The 22,624-nt window shown below is 45.5% G+C and overlaps 1 protein-coding gene across 4 annotated transcripts in view; it reads right to left on the bottom strand.

The window, feature by feature from the left end:
* LOC139262949 (CCR4-NOT transcription complex subunit 6) overlaps positions 1-22,624 on the bottom strand; it is a 113,010-nt gene that overhangs the window by 60,384 nt on the left and 30,002 nt on the right. For all 4 annotated transcript variants that reach the window (XM_070878302.1, XM_070878306.1, XM_070878305.1 and 1 more), the window contains exon 3: positions 11,506-11,692. In XM_070878302.1, the coding sequence (XP_070734403.1) occupies positions 11,506-11,692 (187 nt within the window). The remainder of the gene's footprint in view (positions 1-11,505; positions 11,693-22,624) is intronic.

Here is a 22,624-nt window from a genome sequence, read left to right as displayed (position 1 = left end):
CGTTTTTCAAATGAGATGTTAAACCGAGGCCCTGTTTGCTCTCAGGTGGATGGAAAAGATCCCATGGGACGATTTCAAAGAGCAGAGGAGTTATCCATGGTGTTCTGGCCAATATTTATTCCTCAAAATCAGCACAACAGACTGGGCTCAATTTCCCCCAAGCCCGTTTTCTGGCGTATTGTTAGAGTTTCACCTGTTTTTCCAGGCCAGAAATATTTTGCCAAAGTTCCCCCAATGTATAATTCAAATTCGGCACCACGCAGAGTGTCCAGTCACCTCGGGAGGGGGGGGGGGGGTGAGAAAGAGAGGGGGGTGAAGTCTGCTGTCTGCACCGAAAACAAAGCTGCACTTTCTGCTCATGCGCAGAAAAAGTAGTTACGTTTGTGACGTTGTTCCAATGGACGTGCGTGCTCAGTACAGCTCAGATTTGGCAACTGGCCATTTTTAAAGAGCCAGTTGTGTGTGAGAGAAGGAGTGCTGCAAGATCATTGGAAAAATCGCAGCTGCAGCAATACAAGATGCAATGTTGTGCAAGGACCAAGAATTTCTTACTGGAAGAAGTGATGGAGAACAGATGTCAGGAGCTGGACACTGGCAGAGGTCACATAAAAGTTCTACCAAAAAGAAGAAGAAATAATGCTGGAACCAAGTTGCAGAAGATTACTGTGCAGTGGTGACCACCATGAGATCTGGAGGCCAGTGTAAAAAGAAATAGGACCGTGGTCAAATAGTTAGTGCAAGTAATATTTTCATTTATTCATTGCAATTGGAAATGTGACCAGCTGTATATGTCCCACCCAGCAGAAAGACACCCTCTCTAAAAAGTTGCATTTTCATCTTTGCAAAGGAAGGTGGCACATAAAAGGGAAAGAACTCCAACAGGAGGCCCGGCAAATCTGCATCCACTGACACCCTTGGAAGAGAGGGTCGCTGATTTGATGGGTCCTGCCTGGAAAAAAGCAATCAGTGCTGCACAAACTGGGCCCACACTCGAGGGTGAGGGTAAGGCCTTCAAATTCATCATGGTCCTTCAAATCAGCCTGTTGCCTGGTCTGCGATGTGAGCCTACTCATGCCACCCACCCGACCCCCCTCCTCTGCTGCTAACCATTTGACTGTTATCTTTTGCAGAACTTGAGACCAACTCAGACAATATAGAAGATTCAGTCGAGGATGAGCCTGAAGAGAACATCTTCCAATCCAACCCTCCAGATGCAGAACATGGGGGTGAGGGGGAGGGGATGGAGCTGGATGAAACTCCATGGTTTCATACCTTCCGATGTTGCGGGTCCCAGGGCCCCACCATCCCAGGCTGCGGGTCCCAGTGTTGGGGTGCGAACCACATCTATGGGGAGGAGGGGAAGGAGAGCTCGACCGCACTCTCCTGAGGTGCAGGATCTAACAGATGTGGTTCAGATGATGCCATTGAGTGCGGAGAGGACTGGCCTTACCTGATCACTCCTGGATGTCATCAGTGGGGTGAGTGATGAGGTAGCGGGACTGTCAAGAGAAGTAACAGCAATGACATGAGAAATGGGAACAATATCCGGGACCATCAGTGAGGGAAATGGCCATGAGGGAGGAAATGTCAGAGGTAGTGCAAACCACGTCACTGACCATGAGGGAGGGAATGTTGCAGGTCGTTAAGACGCATGAGGGACGGCATATGTTGGAGTTAGCTGCTGCAATAAGGGAACACGCCCAGATCCTGCGTCCATTGACAGAATTAACTGTCACTCCCATTCCAATCCCCACACCAGTCTCTGAAGAGCCCAAAGCCGAGCCCTCCAACTTACTGCCTGACGCCGACCAGCCTCAAGAGGTGCGCAGTACCCGAGATGTTAGAAAGAATAAGCTTGGTATCAAGCCCAGAAACACTGCGTCACCGCCTAGGGGCAGGGGTGGTGGAATGTCCAAGACCAAGTCCAGCAGGCGGTCTTAGAATAAGGGGGATGAGAGATGGGTTCAGTCTTTCTTTGCTGCTGCTGTTATTATTGTTACTGTTGTAACTGTTCTCAAATTAAAAGTTTTTTGTAAGTTATGTAAATTTACAAGTTTAAGTGATCTTAAAAAGCAATCTTAAAGTAAAGTTTGATACAAGAATAATTTTATTAGTCATTAAGTACATTGTAAACTTCTGAATAAAATATATTTTACATTAAAACTGAATCATGTTCCATTAACACAACACATTATGGAACAGCTCCAAACAGTAAACACGTCCATGTGGAATAGTTGTCGCTGAGCCCTCAGGCATCAGTAAAGCGTTCACGGATGAACTGCTGGCACAAGGCTCGAACAATCGTTAAAAGGGCATGATGGCCTGCCCTTCTCTGCTGTCATGCTCCGGCCTCAGACTTCCACATCCTCCTCTTCCTGCTCCTGCTCGTCACCTGCATCTTCCACATCAGCCACTCTCACCGCAGGTGAGTCTTCCACTACCAGGTGCTGCTGCCTCATGATGGCTAAGTTATGCAGCATGCAGCACACAACAGTGAACTGACCGACACTCTCAGGGGAGTATAGCAAATAGCCTCCGGAATGGTCCAGGCAGGGGAAACGCTGTTTCAATATGCCAATGGTCCTTTCTATGATGCTGCACACCGCAATGTGTGACATGTTGTATTGACGGTCAGCTTCCGTCCGGGTTACGCGTAGAGGAGTCATGAGCCAGGTGGCGAGGCCATCCCTGTGTCTCCCAGTAACCAGCTCTGACCTTCTGGCTGCTGCTGAAACATAGCAGATATAACGCTCTCACGTAGGATGAACACATCATGGGTGCTGCCAGGGTATCTTGAATCGACTGATATATGATATGATGCATGTCGTCACACACAAGCTGCACATTAACGTAGTGGAAGCCTTTTCTGTTCCTTACATCTTGGAATCCTTTAAAGGTGCTCACAAGGCGATGTGGATACAAACAATGCAGCCCTGTAACTTTGGGAAGCCAGCAATCCTGGAGAAGTCCACAGCCCTGTCATGGATTGCTTCGGCGGTCATGTGGAACTTTATGAAGTCATTCTTATGCGCGTACAGTGCGCCGTGACCTGACGAATGGAAACACGTGTTGCTGCTGAGAGATGGCGCACACATCCCCAGTTGTAGCTTGAAATTATCTGGAGGCATAGAATGAAAGTGCAGCTGTAACCTTCACTTCAACTGACAAAGCAGTCCTCCTGATGCTTCTAGGTTGCAGGTCTGCTTTCACCAACTCACAGATCTCACTTACAACTTCTTTGCGGAAACGCAGCTTTCTGACACAGTCTGCATCACTCAGGTGAAGGTATGAACGCCTGTCTCGATATACCAGAGGTGGGCAAGGCCTCCTGCCCAGCACCCTACGGATTCTGATGTTCCTGATGCGATGAAGTCGAATCAATTGTCTCCTATGTAGCATCATGATGCAGAAGGCTCGCACTAGGTATGGCATTGTCAGTATTGCCCCCATACTTAAATTTAAACTTTGAAAAGCTCAAAAACAGCAGGAAAGCAGGCAGCACAGGTTCGCAGTTGTATCTCTCCAGGTCTGTATGGATGGACCACACCCAAAGATCTTATGACATCTCTCTCCTTCCCCTCTCCCCACGCCCCCCCAGCCTTTACTAATTGCAGTCTTGTGACTTTTCTCCCTCTCCAAGCCAGTGTCCAGGCGCAAGGCTGATCCTGCTGGCCAAAGTTCCACCCTCCAGCCCTGCTTCAAGACATTTGCTGGTGGCGTGAGAGTGAGTTTAAAAAAACGAAAAAACTTCTGAAATCCAACAAATTTATACCATATTGACAGGTAAAAAAACAAGTTGAACTTTATTATTGATTTTGACAATGTTCTTGACTCCCTCCAAAATCTTCGATTTAAAAACAATGGCGTCTTTCAGCGCAGATTTGTGAATGCGCGCTGGTTTTCTTAACTCACCAGAAGATTTTTCAGAAGATACGTCCACCCAAAAGAAAAAATTGTTGGCTAAACTGTGAACAATGGCAACAACGGTGCAGACATGAGGGAACACGACGTCAAAAAAAAACTGGCCTAGAAAAATTGTAACTAAGTCAGTTACGCCAGCGCAGATCACAGGGGAAAACTTAGAAAAAAAATAAATACGGCAGAAAAAACGGCACACGCCAAATGAGTGGGGAAAATTGAGACCATGATCTGATGATTATCACACTGCTATTTGTGGGAGCTTGCTGTGCACAATTTCCTGCCGTGTTTCCTACATTACAACAGTGACTACACTTCAAAAAGTAAAGCACTTTGGGACGTTCCGAGGTCATGAAAGGTGTTACATGAATGCAAGTCTTTTCTTTATTTATACCAGAGGATTGTGGCTGTTACAGAACAGATATAGTTCATATGTAAACGATATGTAAACAAGTAAAAATACAAAACTGTTACCACCATAACCAGTAAACTTGCACGATAGTTATTCAACCAGAGTAGGAATAGCAGGAAAGTTCAGATGAATACGTGGCTTAAGGAATGGTGCAAGGGGAAGGGATTCAAATTCCTGGGACATTGGAACCGGTTCTGGGGGAGGTGGGACCAGTACAAACCGGATGGTCTGCACCTGGACAGGACCGGAACCAATGTCCTAAGCGGAGTGTTTGCCAGTGCTATTGGGGAGGATTTAAACTAATATGGCAGGGGGGTGGGAATCGATGCAGGGTGGCAGAGGGAAGTGAAAATGGGGCAGAAGCAAAAAGTAGGAAGGAGAAAAGTAAGAGTGGAGGGCAGAGAAATCATGGGCAAAAATCAAAAAGGGCCACATTACAACATAATTCTAAAAGGACAAAGGGTGTTTAAAAAAAACAAGCCTGAAGGCTCTGAGTCTCAATGCGAGGAGCATTCGTAATAAGGTGGATGAATTAACTGCGCAGATAGCGGTTAACGGATATGATGTCATTGGGATTACGGAGACATGGCTCCAGGGTAACCAAGGCTGGGAACTCAATATCCAGGGGTATTCAACATTCAGGAAGGATAGACAGAAAGAAAAAGGAGGTGGGGTAGAGTTACTGGTTAAAGAGGAGATTAACGTAATAGTAAGGAAGGACATTAGCTTGGATGATGTGGAATCTATATTAGGTAGAGCTGCGAAACACCAAAGGGCAGAAAACGTTAGTGGGAGTGGTGTATAGACCACCAATCAGTAGTAGTGAGGTTGGGGGATGGCATCAAACAGGAAATTAGGGATGCGTGCAATAAAGGTACAGCAGTTATTATGGGTGACTTTAATTTACATATTGATTGGGCTAACCAAACTGGTAGCAATACTGTGAAGGAGGATTTCCTGGAATGTATAAGGAATGGCTTTCTAGACCAATATGTCAAGGAACCAACTAGAGAGCAGGCCATCCTACACTGGGTCTTGTGTAATGAGAGAGGATTAATTAACAATCTTGTCGCGCGAGGCCCCTTGGGGGAAGAGTGACCATGATATGGTAGAATTTTTCATTAAGATGGAGAGTGACACAGTTAATTCAGAGACTAGGATCCTGAACTTAAAGAAAGGTAATTTCGATGGTATGAGATGTGAATTGGCTAGGAAAGACGAGCGAATGATACTTAAAGGGTTGACGGTAGATAGGCAATGGCAGACATTTAAAGATTACATGGATGAATTACAACTATTGTACATCCCTGTCTGGCGTAAAAATAAAACAGGAAAGGTGGCTCAACCGTGGCTAACAAGGGAAATTAGGGATAGTGTTAAATCCAAGGAAGAGGCATATAAATTGGCCAGAAAAAGCAGCAAACTTGAGGACTGGGAGAAATTTAGAATTCAGCAGAGGAAGACTAAGGGTTTAATTAGAAGGGGGAAAAGAGAGTATGAGAGTTAGCTTGTAGGAAACATAAAAACTGACTGCAAAAGCTTCTACAGATATGTGAAGAGAAAAAGATTAGTGAAGACTAATGTAGGTCCCTTGCAGTCAGAATCCAGTGAATTCATAATGGGGAACAAGGAAATGGCAGACCAATTGAACAAATACTTTGGTTCTGTCTTCAATAAGGAAGACCCGAATAACCTCCCGAAAATACTAGGGGACCGAGGGTCTCGCGAGAAGGGGGAACTGAGGGAAATCCTTATTAGTCACGAAATGGTGTTAGGGAAATTGACGGGATTGAAGGCCGATAAATCCCCAGGACCTGATAGTCTGCATCCCAGAGTACTTAAAGAACTGGTCCTAGAAATAGCAGACGCATTGGTGGTCATTTTCCAACAGTCCATGGATTCTGGATCAGTTCCTATGGATTGGAGGATAGCTAATGTAACCCCACTTTTTAAAAAAAGGAAGATGGAGAGAGAAAACAGGGAATTATAGACCAGTTAGCCTGACATCGGTGGTGGGGAAAATGCTGGAGTCAATTATTAAAGATGTAATAGCAGCGCATTTGGAAAGCAGTGACAGGATCGGTCCAAGTCAGCATGGATTTATGAAAGGGAAATCATGCTTGACAAATCTTCTAGAATTTTTTGAGGATGCAACTAGTAGAGTGGACAAGGGAGAACCAGTGGATGTGGTGTATTTGGACTTTCAAAAGGCTTTTGACAAGGTCCCACACAAGAGATTGGTGTGTAAAATTAAAGCACATGGTATTGGAGGTAATGGCACTGACGTGGATAGAGAACTGGTTGGCAGACAGGAAGCAAAGAGTGGGAATAAACGGGTCCTTTTCAGAATAGCAGGCAGTGACTAGTGAGGTACCGCAAGGTTCAGTGCTATGACTCCAGCTATTTACAATATATATTAATGATTTAGACGAAGGAATTGAATGTAATATCCCCAAGTTTGCAGATGACACTAAGCGGGGTGGCAGTGTGAGCTGTGAGGAGGATGCTAAGAGGCTGCAGGTTGACTTGGACAGGTTAGGTGAATGGGCAAATGCATGGCAGATGCAGTATGTGGATAAATGTGAGGTTATCCACTTTGGTGGCAAAAACAGGAAGGCAGATTATCTGAATGGTGACAGATTAGTAAAAGGGGAGGTGCAACGAGACCTGGAGTCATGGTACATCAGTCATTGAAAATAGGCATGCAGGTACAGCAGGCAGTAAAGAATGCAAATGGCCTGTTGGCCTTCATAGCAAGAGGATTTGAGTAGAGGAGCAGGGAGGTCTTACTGCAGTTGTACAGGGCCTTGGTGAGACCACACCTTGAATATTGTGTGCAGTTTTGGTCTCCTAATCTGAAGGACATTCTTGCTATTGAGGGAGTGCAGCGAAGGTTCACCAGACTGATTCCTGGGATGGCAGGATTGACATGTGAAAAAAGACTGGATCGACTAGGCTTTTATTCACTGGAATTTAGAAGAATGAGGGAATCTCAGAAGCATATACAATTCTGACGGGATTGGACAGGTTAGATGCAGGAAGGAAGTCCAGAACCAGGGGTCACAGTCTAAGGATAAGGGGTAAGCCATCTAGGACCATGATGAGGAGAAACATTTTCACCCAGAGAATTGTGAACCTGTGGAATTCTCTACCACAGAAAGCTGTTGAATCCAGTTCGTTGGATATATTCAAGGGAGTTAGATGTGGCCCTTACGCCTAAAGGGATCGGGGTTATGGAGAGAAGGCAGGAATGGGGTACTGAAGTTGCACGATCAGCCATTGAATGGTGGTGCAGGCTCGAAGGGCCGAATGGCCTGCTCCTGCACCTATTTTCTATGTTTCTACAACAAACTTATTTATAGCAGAGCCTTAATTGACAACATAATTTCAGTTACTCAATAAATGGATTGGCACAATTCATGGCACGTGTCAATTTAAACCTTAGACTACCAGCTACTCCACGAATCATGAGCTCCCTGTGATGGAGATATTTTAAATTTAAGAGCCTGCATTATTACCCTGCCGCCCCGAATGTTAACAATGGGAACATTCCTATGTAATCCTCTTACTAAGATCAGAAGGTGCCACAATCTCAGACAAACCCATCCGTCTCATCACAAGAACCTGGGAAGCCACTTTGTCAATTGGAACCTCAAACAAAAATCTGCGGAATTATTTATGTAAAATCATAGAATCATAATGCACAGAAGGGACCATTCAGCCCACTGTGCCCGTGTCAGCTCTTTGAAAGCTATCCAATTGGTTCCACTCCCCTGCTCTTTCCCCATAGCCCTGCAATGTTTTTTTTTTAACCACATTTCCTTTTGAAAGTTACTGGTGAATTTCCTTCCATCACCCTTTCAGGCAGTGCATTCCAGATCACAACAACTTGCTGTGCAAAAAAAGATTGTCGCCTCTGCTTCTTTTGTCAATCATCTTAAAGCTGTCTCCTCTGGTTTCCAATCCTTCTGCCACTGGAAGCAGTTTCTCCTTGCTGTCAAAACCCTTCCTGATTTTAAATACATGCATCAAATCTCTGCTCTAAGGGAAACAACCCCAGTTTCTCCAATCTCTCCACATAACTGAAGTCCCGCATCCCCAATCCCATTCTAGTAAATCATTTCTGAAGCCTCTTCCAAGGCATTGACATCCTTCCTAAAGTGTGGTGACCGGAATTGAACACAACACTCCAGCTGAGGCCTAACCAGTGTTTTATAAAAGTTTTGCATAACTTCCTTTTGTACTCTGCCTCTATTAATAAAGGCGGCTTGTCCTGCCACCTTCAAATATTTGTGCGCACACAGTTCCAGGTCTCTAATCCTCCACTCCCATTAAAATTGTACCATTTTGTATCTATTGCCCCTCATCTTCCTACCAAAATACATTATTTCACACTTATCTGCGTTAAATTTCATCTGTCATGTGTCTGCCCATTTCACGAGTTTGTCTGTGACTGACCACTGGATCATAGAAATTTACACCATGGAAGGAGGCCATTCAGTGTATCGTGTCTGTGCCAGCCGAAAGAGAGCTATCCAGCACGGTCCGTTGCCCTGTAGGTTACAGCACTTCACGTGCCTATCCAAGCACTTTTTAAAATGCAATAAAGGTTTCTGCCCTAGCACCCTTTCAGGCAGAGTTCCAGACCCCCACTACTCTCTGGGTGAAAAAAGTTCACATCAACTCCCCTCTAATCCTTCTACCAATTACTTCAATTCTACGTCCCTTGGTTATTGACCTCTTCGCTAAGGGAAGTAGGTCCTTCTGATCCACTCTATCTGGGCCCCTCAATCTTATACACCTCAATTAAGCCTCCCCTGTTCCAAATAAAACAACCCCGGTCTACCCAACTTTTCCTCATTACTAAAAGTCTCCAGTCTTGGCAACATCCTTGTAAATCTCCTCTTTCCCCACTCCAGTACAATCACATCTTTCATGTAGTGTGGTGACCAGAACTGTATGCAGGACTCTAGCTCATGCCTAACCAGTGTTTTATACAGCTGCAGCATTAACTTTCCTCCAGTCTGAAAAACACCCCAGCCCCTCTACTTTGACCCTTAGCCAAAATATGGGAATACTTTGAATAAAAATATTTTCCTTCACTTTTATGAATGTGGTCAAAATGTACACTTATTGGGCTCCCACTAGAATGGCGCACGTCGGAGAGGCCCGCCTAATGTATAGAACAAAAATTGTGCCGAATACTTACCTCGCGATTCTCCGATAGCTGTAGGCCCGTTTCCATCTCGGCACGGCGCAGAAGGAGCTGCTGGGGACGGAGCACCAGCCCTGCGCCAAAAACAGTGCCGGCAGCTGCGCACGGCGCAGTGGAGGCTGCGCGCATGTGCAGTAGCTCCCGGCCCTCCCAGCGCGTCCGGTCTCCGGAGCGACGACCCTATCCCAGGCCGAAGAGACGTCGCCCCTATCCCGGGCAGAGTGGCCTGATGCATCTTACCTTGATGGCGGGGCCCGCCCGCCCAGCCTCTCGCTGGGGGTGGGCCCTGCCCGAAGTCCTCGTTGGAGCTGGTGTCGGCGGGACCCGCGGCCTCTCGCTGGGAGCGGGCCCTGCCCCAAAAGTCAGCGGCGGCGGACCTGCATCTGCTGTGTGCGGGCCCCAGCTTAGTCGGCGGCGGTGGGGCTGCCCGCCCCGCATCTCACTGGGGCAGGCCCCGGCTGAAGAGACATCTGCATCGGTGGCAGCCCGGCATTGGTTGCGTGCGGACCCCGCCTGACATCCTCAGTGGGGCCCGGCTTCGCCGGCTTCTCTTGCCCCTCCCCCCGCATCTTTCGTTCCCTACGCCTGATTTCCAAGTGTAGGCAAGGTTTTTTGCGCGTACAAAAATCTACACTTACTCCATTCGAAGTTAGTTTGGAGTAAGTTTTCGCTGCCTAAACTTGCAAAACAGGCATAAGTGGCTGGACACGTCCCCTTTTGAAAAAAAAAAACTGTTCTAAAATGGAACTATTCTAACTCACTAGAACTGGAGCAAACTAAATGCCGAGAATTGCAATTTCTAGGATGCTCCATTTTAAACTAGTTGCTCCAAAAAAATAGGAGCAACTCAGGCCGAAACTTGAGCCCATAAAATCCTACAACAAAAGTTTAAAAAATTTTACTTTATGCTTCTCTACTTTCTACTATATTCTCTACTTTTTCAAGTTACTGCTCATTAGTCTTCCATGATTTTATTTTAATAATTTTCTTTTTAAATGTCTTCAGCATTTCACAATCCATACTAGGATTGAAACCCACAACTTCAAAACAGTCTCTGATTAGCTGAAAATAGATTCCAAAGGCATGTTTTCAGCCAATCAAGTCCCAGGATATTGAAGTTTAACCTACTGCATTGTAGGAGTGGCCAGGTCAAAATATAAATTTTTCCATGATCCGGCATCAAGCACTCAAAATAAATTATTGATGGATCAATGAGCTGAATATTACCAAAACAAAATTAGCTTGTCAGCAGTGCTCCAAGACAATCAAGAATACAGTAACCTCAAAGTAAACTAATGGGAGTGCTGAAATTAAAAAAACAGCACTGTAAAATTCAGATTTTTTATTAGAAAGAATTTAGATCTTCCCACAGTATGCTTATACTGAAGAGTTTATAGGACTGGGTGACGTCACCAAAACTCAGGTCGCCAATTGGAGAGTGGGCAGGAACTTTGGCAGGGCCCAGGTACAGCACAGGTGCAGTGAATGATTGGGCGGAGTTGCGACGAGAGATCGTGGAGGAAGTGCGGCGAATGACCAGGGCAGAGGAGTGGAGAGAGAGATCGGAGCCCAGGAGAGTCAAGAGTTCGGGGCCCAGGGACAGCTCGGGCCAGCCCACACTGATATTTGTACGCACTAGGTCCATGCAGCAAAGCTGATCTCCAGTCATCTTGGTTAATTCTTGCCACTGGAACATGACCTAGCTCGGTCAAGCCCATGTGGTAGCTGGTGTGCAACAGCCACCACACATTTAAAAAAAAACACACAGGCATCTTCCACCCTTCAATATTTAGTTCGCGACCTGGAATATCAGGTCCTTCATCGAAAACACTTGTGAACTCATCCCTTTTTAGTGTGGAAGCAAGTCATCCTTGATACGAGGGATTGCCCAAGAAGATATGCATACAATTTTTGAAATATACTAATCACAAAATAGACCATTTTGAGTTGAAAAATTTACCTGAGTGATACCATGTTTCCAAGCTCAGATGGTAAACTCCGTATCTTGTTGCACGATAGATCCAAATAAACAAGATTATGCAGTTTGGCAATGTCAGGAGGAATACGTGAAAGGGAGTTGTCACCAAGATGCAATGCAGTCAAGTGTGTTAGTGACCACAAAGATGAACTCAAACTTCTAACTCTCCCTGCACAACAGATAAGTGAATAAAAAAAGTTAGTTACAACTTCTCTCCATTTTGCTTCCAACCTACTCAGATAAACAGGCAGTCTTGAGATGCAATGAGTTGATTTAAAATATATACACAATTAATTTTGCTGTCATTATATTCTCACTATTTGTTCGTACTTAAATGCACAAGGCCCATCTTCCACACAATATATATGAAACAAGAAATCTCCTATAACCTGAAGATAAAAAGTTAATTTATGAATTAATTAGGCAGCTCCACATTTATCGGTCTTAAAACTAGACACAGGGAAGTTGGAATCTTTACAACCTCACCAACAACTTGCATTTAGAAAGTGCCTTTAATGTAGTAAAACATCCCAAAACACTTCACAGGAGCATTAAATATTTGAGAATGAGCTACATGAAAGATATTAAGACAGATGACCAAAAATGTAATCAAGAGGTATGACTTAAGCAGCAACTTGAGAGGCAGAGGGGTTTAGGAGGGAGAAAATTCCAGAGCTTGGGTCCGAGGCAGCAGAAGGCACAGAGGCCAATGGAAATCAGGGATGCAGGAGAGGTCAGAATTTAAACTGCTGGAGGAGGTTACAGCGATAGGGAGGGGCAAGGCCTTGGAGGATTTGAACACTAGGATGAAAATTTTAAATTTGAGGTCATATGAAGGTGGTCAGCAAGCACAGCGATGCGTGAACAGGATTTCCCGTGAGTTAGGATACAGGCAGCATAGTTTTAGATGAGCTGAAGTTTACAAAGTGTGGAAGGTGGGAGGCTGTCCAGGAGAGAATTTAAACAAGTCGAGTCTGGATCAGGGTTTCAGCAGCAGATGGGCCGAGGCAGGGACAGGGACAGACACTATTACACTGCGTTGTTCAGCCAATGGCAAAGGTTACAGTAAGGGGTAGTGTCAAAGTAACACTGGTGAGTCACTCCAGCGCATCCCTTAAACTTTACTACTGCAACCATAGGATGCCAGTGACGGAGGGTGTAGATACGGAATCTAGTGACAGCAGTGTAACTCAAGTAAACTATTCTCCAGCTCTTTCAGCTTTGAATGTTATGACTGCACACCGAGGCAATTGGTAATTATTCCACCAAGACAACTTGAATTTCTATAGCGCCTTCAGGACATCCCAAAGCACCGTACAGCCAATGAAGTACAGGCAACTCTTGATTATCCGCACACGGATGCAACGGGAAACCGTTGTAACGGCATTTAAAATTCCGTGTGTGCGCTGCTGCAGCCGCTGTCTCTCGTGGCCGCCGCTGACGTCGGAATCCTTTCGGCCCGGGAAGGCATCGGGCCTGTGCATTCGGAGTCCTTTCGGCTTGGGAAGGCAGAGCGCTCCGGAACCCTTGAGCTAGACAATCTCCTCCTCGAGGTCACCTGCATGCATGCTGGTAATGTCCATACTGAACTGCCTTGTTAATGTTTGCACAGTATTTATTCATTGAAGTTTTAACTTTATGTCAACTCGCTCCAATGGAGAAATAGTTTACCCGGCATAGCCCAATCCCCGAGGGACCCGGATAAGAGAGTTGCCTGTACTGTTGAAGTGTAGTCACAGTTGTAGAAAACAGCAGCTAATGTTGTTTGAATGTTATGACTCAACACACCAATATCCCACATTACATACACAGGATCACATATGATATACAGCACAGAAACAGGCCAATCAGTTCACGCTGCACCACTTGAGCCTCCTCCTGTCTTTTCTCATCTAAATCTATCAGCATACTCCTCCATTCCCTTCTACCTCATATGCTTGTCTAGCGTCCCCTTAAATGCATCTATACTATTCGCTTCAACCACTCCATGGTAGCGAGTTCCACATGCTCACCACTCTTTGGGTAATGAAATTTCTGCTGAATTCCCTATTGAATTTCTTGGTGACTATCATATTGATGGCCTCTAGTTATGCTCTTCCACGCAAGTGGAAACATTCTCTGTATCTACTATCAAAATCTTCCATAATTTTAAAGACCTCTATTAGGTCACCCCTCAGCCTCCCCCCCCCCCCCCCCCCAAAGAGAAAAGAGACCCAACCTGTTCATCCTTTACTGATATGTATACCCTCACATTTCTGGTATCGACCGTGTAAATTTTCTCTGCAACCTCTCCGGTGTCTCCATTGTTTTTATAATATGGCGACCAGAACTGTACGCAGTACTCCAAGTGTGGTCTAACCAAGGTTTGATACATGTTTAGCATAACTTCCCTACTTCTCAATTCTATACCTCTAAAAAAAAAATAAACCCTCGTGCTTGGTTTGCGCTTTCTTTAAATGGCCTTACTAACCTGTGTCGTAACTTTGAGAAGTATGTATTTGTACTCAGAGATCCCTTTGTTCCTCTACCCTACCTAGACATGCACCCTCCAAGTAATAAATGACTCCTCATTATTCTTACCAAAACGTAATACCTCACATCTGTTTTGAACTACATTTGCCAATTATATGCCCATTCTGCAAGTTTATTAATGTCCTCCTGAAATTTGTTCCAGTCCTCCTCAGTATTGACTATCGCCCCCAAATCGGTGTCATCCGCAAATTTCAAAATTGTGTTTTTGATTCCAAAGTCTAAATATAAATTGTGAGTAAGTGGTCCCAGCACTGATCCTTGTGCACCACTATTCACCTTCTGCCACTGTGAATATAGATACCTTTTACCCCTACTCTCGACTTGAAGCCAGCTAGCTATCCATAATGCATTCTCTGACCTTGTTCATCAGTCTATTATGGGGTACCTTATCAAAGGCCTTTTGAAAATCTAGATAAATTACATCTACTGCACTACCATTGTCTACTCTCTGTTACCTCTTCAAAAAATGCAATGAGGTTGGCCAAGCAAAACTTTCCCCATTGAAATCCATGCTAACTATTCATTAATATATTTATATTCTATTTTCTCCTTTAGTAGAAATGCCATTATTTTTTCCACCACTGATGTTAAGCTGACTGATCTATAATTACCTGGATATGTTCTATCCCCTCCCTTCTCAAATATAGCTATTAGATTAGCTATCCACCAGTCCTCTGGGCCTTTTTCGAACGAATTATTAAATGTGTAGTAATGCCTCCGCTATCTCTTACCTAGATTATTTTAAAATGTGTGGATGCAATCCATCCGGACTAGAGGTTTTATCCTCGAAGTTTGATTATTTTATTTAATATATGCCCTCTTTATTTTAAATGCACTTATCACATTACAGGTTGAACCTCTCTAGTCCGGGACTCTTTGGTCTGGCAATCTCCCTGGTCCAGCATCATTCCCGCAGTAGGCTTCTGCGCAATACATGCGCACAACACGGCCGGGTCGTTCCGCAGCATTTCGGGCCCAGCTTCGGCGCCTCAGTCGGTCGCCGTGCCTCGCTCCCCCTCCTCGCCGACCCGGGCGGGGGGGGGGGGAGGGGGGCGGCGCAGGGAGGAGGAAGAACAGCCAGCCCCAGGTCAGCAGTACCCGGTAAGTCTGGGGGACCGGTAAATTCTATGGTCCAGCACTGGTCAGGACCCGAGGATGCCGGATTGGAGGGGTTTAACATGTACGGATATCATCCAATGTCATGTCCACCTGTTCTATCTCCCTGGTAAATACAGAAGTAAAATAATCATTTAATGTTTCCGCCATCTCTATATCGTTGTCCATGGCAAAAGAGCCAAAGGCGGGCAGAGGAAACATTACAAGGACACCCTCAAAGCCTCCCTGATAAAGTGCGACATCCTCACTGACACCTGGGAGTCCCTGGCCAAAGACCGCCCTAAGTGGTTGAAGTGCATCCGGAATGGTGCTGAGCTCCTCGAGTATCGTCGCCGAGAGCATGCAGAAATCAAGCGCAGGCAGTGGAAGGAGTGTGCAGCAAACCAGGCTCCCTGCCCACCCTTCCCCTTAACCACTGTCTGTCCCACCTGTGACAGAGACTGTGGTTCTCATATTGGACTGTACAGCCACCCAAGAACTCATGCTAAGAGTGGAAGCAAGTCTTCCTCGATCCCGAGGGACTGCCTATGATGACCGGTGGTATTACCCGGTGGTATTACCCGGTCTATCCCTTAATGGCCATATTCCCATCCCAACTTTCCTTTTTTTTTTTAAATTGATGTGCCTGTAAAATATTTTACTATTGTTTCATGTTCCTTGATCATTTAATTTCATAGTTCCCCTTTGCCTTCCTAATTGTTTTTTTTTTAAAAACTTCTCTCCCTAATCTTTTCGTATTCTCCCTCATCATGCACTCCCCTGCTGTCTTTGTACTTAATGTATGCTTTTCTTTACCCTCAATTGTTCCCTTATGGCTTTATTCATCAATGGAGTGTGAAGTGTTTAGTTTGTTCTTTCATTTTAGCCAAATAGATTGTTCCTGCACTATGTTGAACACCGTTTTTAATGTTTCCCATTGCTGTTCTGCATCGTTTTTTGCCATTATTGTTGCCCATTTTATTTTCCCAAGTTCTAGTCTCAGCCCCTCAATATCAGCTCTTCTCCAATCTATTACCCTGGTTTTCATCATACTGGCGTCCTTCTCAAATATCTTAAAGCGTATTATATTTTGGTCAGTATTGCCTGAATATCCCCCTACTTTTACTTCTCTTATCTGCTCTGGTTCATTCCCCATTACAAGATCCAGTAGCAAATCCTCCCTTGTTGGGCTTTTTACAAATTGGTTTAGGAGTCGTGTACACATTGTAGGAATTCCATTCTCTTACCCCCTTTACCTACCTTTTCTGTAAAATTAATATCTGGGTAGTTGAAACCCCCCCCATGATTATTGTTTTATTTTTTTTATTCTTTTCCCTAATTTGTCTGCATATTTCACTTAGTGTGATTGATCCTTTATTATCTTATCTCTTTCCATATAGATTCTATTTTTGTCTTGCTGATAGCGGAGTCACTTTTTTCTACTGCCATTATGTTATCCCTAATAAGTACAGCTACTCCACCTCCCTTTTTCCCCCTCTATCTTTTCAAAATACATTAAACCCTGCAATGTTTAATTCCCAGTCCTGATTTTTCAGTAATACCTACTGTGTCTGGTTCCTCACATTGCATGATTGCCTCCAGCTCCCCTGTTTATTACAGATACTGTGTGCATCGCTGCAGACAGTTTAACTCATTTTTAATAAGATTTCCTCTCGCTTTAGACTCTTGTTCTATAACTATTTATTCCCTTGCCATCAATGTCCTCTCTGATTTTATTCTTTCCAATGCTCCCTTTTCCCATTTTGTTTATATTTAAGCTGGTTACGTTTCTTGTAGATCCCTCCTCCCATCTTACAAGTTTTAAGCCTTTGCCACCTCCCTATTTACCCTTTTTACTGGGACACGGGTCCCATCCCAGTTCAGGTGGTGCCAGTCCTATCGGTACAGCTCTGTCCCAGAACTGATGCCAGTGTTCCATGAAAAGGAACCCCTCTTTCCACACCAGCCTTTTAGCCACATGTTAATGCTCTTGATCAGTCTGCTTCAATGCCAATTTGCATGTGGCTCGGGCAATAATCCAGAGATTACTACCATTACCCTCGAGGTCCTGCTTTTTAATTCAGATTAACTATTTGTACTAACTGCTTTCTGCACATGCGCCTCCAGATTCCACCGCCGCTGCCGCCCCCCTCCCACCTGAGTGAAATTTGTACTAACTATTTTTTGCACATGCGTCCTCCTGACGCCCGAAATCAGAACCCTGAAAACGTTCATTCCCAAGTCTCCAAATGAGCCCTGAAAGCCGTCGAGTCCCAAGCCACCCACAAGCTGCCAGGCCCCGAGCCACCCACGGCGCTGCAAACCGCCGAGCCTCCAACCGGACGGACCCCGAGCCACCTGCCAGGCCCCAGCCAGGGCGGGGGAAGTGCTGCAGTGCGGGATCGGAGGGGAAAGGGGGAACTCAGGGAAGATGGATCACATTCTTCCAACACCCTTTACACTCACCACACCCGATTTCTCGGAAAACTCGGTGCATGTGTTACAAGGGACGTCGTTGGAGTGGATGAAATCCAGAAGTCACAACTCTGTCGCTATTCACTTCATACCCAATAAACCTGTTCCACACACAATGCCCCATCTATGGCGCGGGGGGGGGGGGGGAGGGGGGGGTAAGGTCACGTACTTACGCTTGGGTAAGAGACTGTGGCTGGTGGAGGGATGCACTTAGGCTGGGGGAGGCAGCACTTGTACTGGGGTAAGAGACTTTGGCTGGGGGACAGATCTATCCTTGGTGTCCTTTGACTTCTGAAGTCAAAATGGATCATGTTGCAATGTGCAAAGTTAGGCTGGGCGGTTCCATTTACACATTCCAGAGAAACTTCAGGGTGTGGCTTATCCTCCAAGGGGACCGATCAGCAATAGGTCGTGTGATAATGGAGAGCCAGAGAAATGGCCGCCATTCCGTTAGTACAAATAAACGCATCCTTTTTAATTTAGAGCCTACCTCCTGATACTCTTTCAGCAGGATCTACTCCCTGTTCCTACCCATGTCATTTGTTCCAACATTGGACCGCGACAGCTGAATTTACCCCCTCTCCAGCTGCCAAGAGATATCCCTTAGCCTGCTACCCATCCTTTGGAATTCTCATTCTTGGCTGCAGAGGATGCTATCTATCCCCTTAATTAATTAGAGTCCACTATCGCCAATACATTTCTATACTGCTCTCTGTTTCTTGCAGCCGCCGCCCATGGCCCTGCAAATTTTTCCCTTTCAAATACTTATCTAATTCCCTTTTTGAACGTTATTATTGAATCTGTTTCCACCACCCTTTGAAACAGTGCATTCTAAATCATAATTTGCTGAGTAAATTAAAAAATTCTCATCTCATCTCTGGTTCTTTTGCAAGATTTCCCCTGCTCTTCTTTGAATAGTGTTGAGATCTTTCACGTCCATTTGAGGGGGCAGACAAAGCCTTGGTTTAACGCACCATCCAAAAGATCAAACTCTTTTAACTTGCACCTTGTAGGTGGTGGAGAAACCATGCTGTTTGTGCATAAGACAGACTGGTCGTGCGTATATCAATCTGTCACACCTCATTCTTCTGAATTCCAATGAATAGAGGCCCAACCTACTCAACCTTTTCTCATAAGTCAATCCCCTCATCTCCGGAATCAACCTAGTGAACCTTCTCTGAACTGCATCCAAAGCAAGTATATCCTTTCGTAAATATGGAAACCAAAACTGTATGCAGCATTCCAGGTGTAGCTTCACCAATAACCTGCATAACTAACAAGAGTTCCCTGCTTTTATACTTCATCCCCTTTGCAAGAAAGGGCAAGAATCCATTGGCCTTCCTGATCACTTGATGTACCTGCATACTAACCTTAGACCCAAATTTGGCCAGTAAAGATTTCTGGTGCATTCACCAGAGGTGCGCAGCTTTTGTAGAACTCAAAGGGCGCCAAAAATCTTCTGACCGAGTTTGACCGCCTCCCAGCCTCTCCTCGATGGCTGCGTAGCGTGGCAACTGGATTCGGGGGCGGAGCCAGGTCCCGCACATGTGCGCTAGAGTGTGCGCACATGCGCAGTAGCTCCTCGCCTCCAGAATCTGAGTGTGTGCTGCAGGCTGTGTGGGAGGGGTCGAAACACGCTGCTCCTATCCCTGGCCGAATGGGCTCCCTCATCAGCGGCCCGCTGCCTTATCCAGCCACACCAGTAAAAAAAAAAGTGGTCTATGAGAACCAGAACCTCAGCAGGTTGTCAGTGAAACCTTGCAGCTGGTTAGTATGCTGATGTTTTCCACAAGGGCATCAGTTTAGAAGTAGTAAATTGGGTTAGGTTAGGTGTCCAATATATGAAATAAATGGGAAGCATTGAGATAAATCATGCTGGCAATGTTCACAAGGCCACACAATGGATGGGGTAAGTGCACTGCACTTGGTCTATACATTGTGCTGAGTATTTATAAGCCATTGGTTAGAATAAAGGAGCCAGCAAAAGAATGCTATTGAAGGTACTGAAAGGGACTGTGCAGAAGTAGTTTGGACAAGGTTACTTTGTTTTTGTTATTGATTATTACTTTGGTCTTGGTGCTTTAGGTGCAGGGTTCCTTCTATTTTTTATTTGGTAATTAATTGCTCATTACTTTTTGTGTTTTGTTTAGTCCTTTGTAAGTTTTGGTGCTAGGTGCAGGTCCTCTCAGCTTCCTTGTTTTTTTTGTTATTGAATGCTTATTTTTGTGCTTTGTGCTTTATAATGTACTTACCTGCGCTGATTTCTTAACTCTCCACAAGGTTTTTCTGTGCGACCACATACGCTGGCCGAAGTTATTTTTGAGCAACTATTAGCTGTCCAAACTGGCTTAAATGGCCAAAACAGGCATAGGTGGCTGATAATGCCCCCTTTTGAAAAAAAAAACAAACCAAAAAAAAATCCTAACTAACTCACTTACACTGGCGCAAATTAAAAATGCAGAATGGGGATTTTTAAGATACTCGAGAAAAATCAAGTTGCTCCAAAAAAAACAGAGCAACTCCTGGCCAAATTTGGGCCCCGTGTGTGTTTCATGCACCAGGACCCCCAGGTCCCACTGTACTGCAGCACTTTGCAATCTTTCTCCATTTAAATAACTTGCTCTTCGATTTTTTCTGCCAAAGTGCATAACCTCACACTTTCCAACATTATACTCCATCTGCCAAATTTTTGCCCACTCACTAAGCCGGTCTATGTCCTTTTGCAGGTTTGTGTGGCCTCCTCACACATTGCTTTTCCTTGGCTACATTACACTCAGTCCCTTCCTCCAAGTTGCTAATATAGATTGTAAATAGCTGGGGTCCCAGTACTAATCCCTGCGGCACCCCACTGGTTACTGATTGCCAACCAGAGAATGAACCATTTATCCCGACTCTGTTTTCTGTTAGCTAGCCAATCCTCTATCCATGCTCATATTATCCCCAACCCTTTTATCTTGTGCTGTAACCTTGTGGCACCTTGTCAAATGTCTTCTGGAAGTCCAAATACACCACATCCACTGGTTCCCGTTTATGCACCCTGTTCAGTTACATTCTCAAAGAATTCCAGCAAATTTGTCAAACATGACTTTCCCTTCATAAATCCATGCTGACTCTGCCTGACCGAATTTTGCTTTTCCAAATGTCCTACTACTGCTTCTTCAATAATGGACTCCAACATCTTCCCAACCACAGATGTTAGGCTAACTGGTCTATAGTTGCCTGCTTTTTGTCTGCCTCCTTTTTTTTAAAAAAATAGGGCCACTACATTTTCAGTTTTCCAATCTGTTCGGACTTCCCCAGAATCCAGGGAATTTTGGTAAATTACAACCAATGTATCCACAATCCCTGCCGCTACTTCTGTTAAGACCCTAGGATGCAAGCCATCAGGTCCAGGGCATTTATCTGCCTTTAGTCCCATTATCCTACTGAGTACCATCTCCTTAGTGATTGTGATTGTGTTAAGTTCCTCCCCCCCTATAGCCCCTAGACTGTTGGGATATTTTTAGTCCTCAACCGTAAAGACTGATACAAAATGTGTGTTCAGAGTTTCTGCCATTTCCATGGCCCCCATTACTAATTTCCCGGTCACGTCCTCCAAGAGACCAACATTTACTTTAGCCACTCTCTTCCTTTATATACCTGTAGAAACTCTTGCTATCTGTTTTTAGATTTCGTGCTAGTTTACTTTCATAGTTATCTTCCCTTTCTTAATCATTTTATTAGTCATTCTTTGCTGGCTTTTAAAAGCTTCCCAATCTTCTGCCCTCCCACTAGTTTTGGCCACTTTGGATGCCCTTGTTTTTAAAATTGGATACCATCCTTTATTTCTTTAGTTGGCCACGGATGGCTATCTTTCCTTTTACACCCTTTCCTCCTCACTGGAATATATTTTTCTTCAGTTATGAAATATCTCCTTAAGTGTATGCTACTGTTCATCAACCGTCCTAACCAATTTTTTTTCCAAGTCCACTTTAGCCAACTCTACCCTCATACTTTTGTAGTCTCCCCCTTTATTGAAGCTTAGTATGCCAGCTTGAAATCCAACTTTCTCTCCCTCCATCTGAATTTGAAATTCAACCATGCTATGATCATTCCAAGGGGATCCTTTACTAAGAGATTGTTTATTAATCCTGCCTCATTACACAGGACCAGATCTAAATAAAATTACATTCCAATCCAGTCCAGAACGCTGGGATAAAACAAGCCAAACAATTTTAATATTGGATTCTTATAGTCTAGGCCCAAGCACAGAACTGCTGATAATGTGGTTAAAGAGGAATAAACAGGACCATGCTTTTACCAAATGTCAATTTCCATTTTATTACAGGATTTTAATCATTGTTTTGAATCCGCAATGCCATTCTTTACAATTATGGGGCCCAAGTTTCCACACGCGCCTAGAACGGCGCAGTCCCGACCTGGACGCCCGTTTTTCGCGCCACAAAGTGCGCCTAAAAAAATCCTCGGTATTCTCCACCTCCCTGCAGGTCCTCTGGCCCTCGGCGCAGCCAGCACGAGCTGTGGGGGGGGCGGAGCCAGGTCCCTGCGCTGAAAACAGTGCCGGGACCTCTGTACATGCGCGCTACAGTGGGCACGCAAGTGCAGTAGCTCCAGGCGCCGAACTGTGTGGGAGGGGCCCGAAGCACGCAGCCCCTAGTCCTGGCCCAATGGCCTCACTGGGGCTGCGTGAATAAGGCTCCTCCCACGGCCAGCTCCTGCTCCCCCCCGACCAGACTCGACACCCGCTCCCCCCTGCCTCTGGACCAGACTCGACACCCGCTCCCCCCCGCCTCCGGACCAGACCCGGCACCCACTCCCCCCTGCCTCTGGACCAGACCCGGCACCCGCTCCCCCCCGCCTCCGGACCAGACCCGACACCCGCTTCCCCCCCGCCTCCGGACCAGACCCGACACCCGCGCCCCCCTGCCTCCGGACCAGACCCGACCTGCGCTCCTGTTCCCGCTCCCCACCCCCCCGACTGGACCCGACCCGCGCTCCT

The sequence above is a fragment of the Pristiophorus japonicus genome, chromosome 4 (assembly GCF_044704955.1).
Source record: "Pristiophorus japonicus isolate sPriJap1 chromosome 4, sPriJap1.hap1, whole genome shotgun sequence".
Taxonomy (NCBI): domain Eukaryota; kingdom Metazoa; phylum Chordata; class Chondrichthyes; family Pristiophoridae; genus Pristiophorus; species Pristiophorus japonicus.
The sequence above is the reverse complement of the archived record's forward strand: the minus strand, read 5'-3'. Positions and strand labels throughout refer to the sequence as shown.